We start from the raw sequence: 5,103 nt of genomic DNA, 5'->3' as shown, positions 1-5,103 counted from the left end.
TAAGGCCATCCTCAACCGCCTTCGCTCATCTAGTTGATTGTTAGGTCGGTGAATTAACCTATACAAACTCCCTCTGCAAAAGACAATCTACATCTCATTATTTGGGAAAGAAAAGGGAAAAGGCGTCAACCATTCAATCAGCCTGCATAGGGTTGGATTAGGCTAACAATAAATTTAGCCCAACCTTAATATTATATCTAGAAAGCATTTTTATAGATAATATTATATTTAGAAAGCATTTTTATAGATGTAGCATTAGTCTTCTCATAGAGTAGTGGTAGAGAATAGACATCCAAAATGTTGGAAATCTACAATCTTGGGTCCAGCGCAGAAAATGAAGAAAAGTTACCTAGGAAGAAATTCAGTAACAATAGAAAGATTTGGTGGCCGGGTTACAGCTCCCATGAAGAGAACAACATTTGGATGCCTTAGTCTCTTCATTATTTGGACCTATTGCAATTTACATTATAAATCAAATAAGAACATCAGTCATCCTCCCACAGAAAGAAGTATTCAAAATTCAAAAGGGAGCCATGCATTATGTAAACAAGACAGTAGACAAACAAAACAACCAATGCTAAAAAATGTTTGCAGAAGTAAAACAAAAGTACTTCTGAAAGTATTTTGAATTAGTGAATCTTGATAAAAAAAAAATAGAATTATTACATATAATTAGTCAAGTAGTTTCTAGACATGACAAAACATGTAATTCAGCTGGTCAAAGTAGTTAAGCCTGTTAATTTTAATAACTTTCCAACTTCAATTTACCACAGAAGATAACAGAAGAAGTTTCATCAGATAAACATGATAATTGAATGAGATGATGTTGGAGAGTTCTCAAAGTTTTTATATAGTGCTTTAGTTTGACAAAAGGCCCATCAATAATAGTGAATTATACAAATATGTGGTAGAAGAATTTTGGATGGCACCCTAATGTTACTGTTGGTGGACTGAGACTTGGGAACAATTATACATCTCTAGATAATCAACTGGGAGTACAAATGAGTAGAAGTTGCCAAATAAACAGTGGGAAGTAGAGTAGCCTATACCTCACTTTTGAACTCTTCAAGTAATTCACCGGAGATAACTTGATCTAGAAACCTCTTTACAGCAACTTCCTACAGATGAAAAGAGCAGAAACATGTTTGTATATAACTAAATATGCATAAAAAGGTCTATAATTTACAAGATAATAGGAAAACATTCACAAGATCACGGATAACAATGAATGGGAGAAGCCAATTCAGGTAACAGCCTAGAAGTAAAGTTGGCATTTTAAACAGATGATTACTTTGAACAGAAAGAAAAATGAATCGAAAACACTTTCAATTAATAAAATTAGGTTTTTAATTTTTTTCACTTGGACTTACAAAACAGAAGCATTTAGTTGACATTTGATTGTCAACAAAGCAATAGATGTAAAAGAAGTCGCCCAAAAAAAAAAAATAGATTATATATATAGAGAGAGAGAGAGAGAGAGAGAGAGAAGACGAAGGGGGAGACTCACAGTTCCATGCCAATCACCGTGGTACACTTCCCCATATGATCCTGCCACAAAAAATATGGCACACAGTCGCAATCAAGTCTTTCAATGTAATACAAGATAAATAAAAGTGCATGTAAGTGTATGCATAGAAGCAGCATGCAAAACAATGTGGAGAGCAATAAACAGTTAATACCAAGCCCAATACGCTCGCCAATCATGATTTCCTCCCATGGAATGTCATACTCAGCAACATCATCTAGGGCAGAATCCGATTTTGCACTATCACTTCTTGCTGATCTATCAGATATTCTCTCGCCCTCTGAGTTTGCTCCTAAAGCAACATGCTCTCCGTCACTATTACCCCTCAGATCATGACCAAAACCCTCTGCATCTGCATCACTTCGACTACCCTGCTCATACTGTTTATTGACAGCGGCAGTGGTTGCTACTACAGCTGCAGCAGTAGCAGTGGCAGCTGCTGCTACTGGAATCTCAAGATTTGAATCAGTGCTTGACTTCGCCACAGCAACTACCATAGAAGATGCAACAACAGCAGCGGCGGCAGCAGCAGCCGCAGCAACTGGGACATTTTTCCCATATTTTACCTGAGTTGCTTCTGCCTGAGACGATATTTGCTGTCCAGTAGCCTCCCTTGTATCAAGAGGTAAGTTGACTCCCAAACCCTCTAAAGGCTTAGAATGGTCCAGCTGACTGCGAGGACTTGCTTTGGCATGTACTCTCTGAAGGGGCAAAGGAGGTAAAAACTGAGCAAGACCTTGATTATCATCAACCTTAGTTTCTTGCTGTATACGTCCCTGTTTTGATTCACCTTTTTCATCAACTGGAAAATTTGCCTCAGATGGGGAACCTAGCTGCTCCTGATAAACTTCAGTAAATAGGTTTGGAGGAGCAACAACGCCACTTTCAAGTAAAACATCATGAAGCTTTTGAGCTAATTTAGGGTTCTCCTTTGCAGCATCAATCATATATTGGGAGACATCTTTAACTTTCATTCCATGCACTGCAGGGGAACTGATCCCTTCAGTCCAAGAAGGAGATCTTCCATGCATATATGGATAATTAAGTCTGCTAGGAGATTCTCTCACTATGACCTTTTCCACATTACTAACACCTTTGAATTTATCTATGGCATTCTTTACTTCTTCCCTGCCTGTAGTGGGACTGATTACATCAGATGCTTTCCCTGCATGGACAGAATGTTTTGATCTGTTTCCTTTATCTTGAGTCCCAAAGTCTAGAGTTCCATCAAATGAACTTCCAACCCCACTGCCAAATGATGCCATACGAGAGGAGTCAAGGTCTCTTGATGAAGGAGTAGCTACAAAAGAAGATTCATCATAGTCAATGTGTGATCCAGCTGCATCAGAAGGAATAAGTGTTCCTGGATCAGCCATCAGGTCAACAATGTACTCCCTGAAATTCATATCAAACGCAACTTATAGATACATAATAACAAGGCTTTGCATCTCCCACTTTAGAAAATTACAACAACAAAAATAAAGAACTTTCAGCTACAGACAAATATAAGTGAGTAATTGAAAAAGTTAATCGAATGACACATAACGGAAGGCAAAAAAGATCAGCACATGGACTAATGACAAAATACATCTTCTATGGTATAGAACATTATACAATGGATGAAGCACTGAACATAAATTCTCATCAAACTATTGATGACGACGTAACAAGTAAAGCAATGCATGCGAGCATTAAGTTTTTTTAGTCTCCAAGACCATGAAGAGAACCACATACAAACAAAACAATTCAGCTTCCTTGTATCGCCAGAATACACATCTGATAGTTACCTCCCGTCATCAATCTTGACAAAGTTCATAGCCACATCGTCGGATCCTGTATATTGTAGTCCTTTCACCAGCTGACATGGGATGCCCACACTATCAGCTAAAACCTACACACAATATAGAGGAAACATTTTTATTAAAAATGATGATGGAATCTCATTACACATTGTGATGATGGCTAATTCTGTTAATGTGATCTAAGAATTTCGTATTGGCACAAATCTCACTTATTGTAGTACCAAGGCTTACGTCAATGACGGATGGGATTATTCTTATTTGAAATGCAAATCAGTTAAGAAAATGTTGGGGCAAGTACCTTAAACAACAAGGCACGATGCCTAGCCAATCCTATGGTCAGTGAGCCCAGTGGTAACACCATACTACCAAGGGTTGCTTTTAGACTGTAAGTGAGACTCCTCCAGGCTCTTGCCATGCTTTCAGGATCTTCAACTGGTCCACCCATGTAGTCAGCCACTAAGATAGCAAGCTTATGCACCAAATTACTATCTACAACTACCTCAAAATCTTTTCTTGCCTTAGCTGCCAGCTCTTGGGCCTCCTGCTCGAGTTTCAACAAACTGGAATCTGCAGCCCTATTGACCAAGATTGCTTCCCAAGTGACAGAATCTGAAGTTGATGTTCCTTGCAGATCCAAAAGGCATGGCATTCTTGCAGAGTTCGACTCGGTCACAGTCCCATACAGATCATAGAAACCATCCGAGATCTTGTCATCAAAACCAAGAGCATTGTAATTCTGTGAAGCACATAAATCTACGATATGAGATAAGTTAGAAAGGAGTTAATGTAGGACAAATTAGAGATAAAATCATGATGTGTCTATCCTAGTAAACATTGCTAAGCAGGTGCCTCAAAGCCTACCCATTTTAAGATTATATTATCCTTTTCTTTCTTTGATCCGAGATTAACAGAGATTGGACATTCATACATCAATCATCTAGGGAGGCCGGCACCGTTTACTTAAAAGGTTTCTTAAAGGACAGGTTATCTAACAGCACCACTCAATGATCAGAATGTCTATTAATTATAACAATGCCAAAATCCTGGCAACAAGAGATCCTCTATCTTTCTCTTGATAAATTTCCTTCTGCTATACACACTCTCTCTCTCTCAAACAGAAATCGAAGCTTCAGATTATGTAAATGAAGTACCATCCCTGCATGAGAATCGACATATCTTCAAAAAAATAATGTTCTTCCAAATTCTTTTGTTCATGTCCATAATTGAAACAGCAACAATGAAAACTGAACCTAAAGTGAATGGAGTTAAAAGTGGATAGAGACGATTACCCAGTACCGATATGAAACGACTTGTGCCGGCGTGTTATGAGGATCACAGGATCCCAAACTAATCTGCTTAACAGCTTCAATCTGAACGGCCTCAGGATCCTCCCTTGCACTAAGCTCTAAAGCAAGTTGTATCTGATATTCTTCTTCTTCGTCGTCGTCCTCCACTTCAGGTTCCCTAAAAGTGCTAGACGGCGCCGAATCCAAACCGCCACCGGCAAGTGAATCAGAAGGATCCGTCTCCGTCGCCGTCGCCGGAGTCGGAGTCGGAGTCTGCCTATTGGATACAGAATGCAACCAATTAGAAATCTTCTTATTGGACCTTGATGAAGCAGGAGCTTGGTCCTCTTGTGATTGGTTAGTAGTAGGCATGATATGAAGCTTCTTGAGAATGTTCTTCATATCTCGTTGAATTGAGAGAAGGCTAAAGAAGCGGAAACATGTCCCTTATCGGAGGGCGCAAGCATGAATCTCTCACGGTTATGGAGAA

At 39.0% G+C, this 5,103-nt stretch overlaps 1 protein-coding gene across 4 annotated transcripts in view; it reads right to left on the bottom strand.

Annotated features, from left to right (window-relative positions):
- LOC107622443 (serine/threonine-protein kinase EDR1) overlaps positions 1-5,103 on the bottom strand; it is an 8,309-nt gene that overhangs the window by 2,943 nt on the left and 263 nt on the right. Inside the window, exons 2-9 of one of the 4 annotated variants that reach the window (XR_002356736.1) lie at positions 4,617-5,103; positions 3,626-4,063; positions 3,313-3,416; positions 1,680-2,920; positions 1,508-1,548; positions 1,050-1,118; positions 350-450; positions 4-87 (exon numbers count right to left, since the gene is read on the bottom strand). Coding sequence is in view for 2 of the 4 variants with exons in the window: in XM_016324326.2 (XP_016179812.1) it covers positions 1-73; positions 350-450; positions 1,050-1,118; positions 1,508-1,548; positions 1,680-2,920; positions 3,313-3,416; positions 3,626-4,063; positions 4,617-5,015 (2,466 nt within the window). In the remaining 2 variants the exon portion in view is untranslated. Of the gene's footprint in view, positions 88-349; positions 451-1,049; positions 1,119-1,507; positions 1,549-1,679; positions 2,921-3,312; positions 3,417-3,625; positions 4,064-4,616 lie in introns of all 4 variants that reach the window. The other 3 variants (XM_016324326.2, XM_016324325.2, XR_002356737.1) reach the window with 3 other exon arrangements.

Source organism: Arachis ipaensis, chromosome B10 (assembly GCF_000816755.2).
Source record: "Arachis ipaensis cultivar K30076 chromosome B10, Araip1.1, whole genome shotgun sequence".
In the NCBI taxonomy this organism is placed as follows: domain Eukaryota; kingdom Viridiplantae; phylum Streptophyta; class Magnoliopsida; order Fabales; family Fabaceae; genus Arachis; species Arachis ipaensis.
Note: the sequence above shows the minus strand (reverse complement) of the source record. Positions and strands in the feature narration are given on the sequence as shown.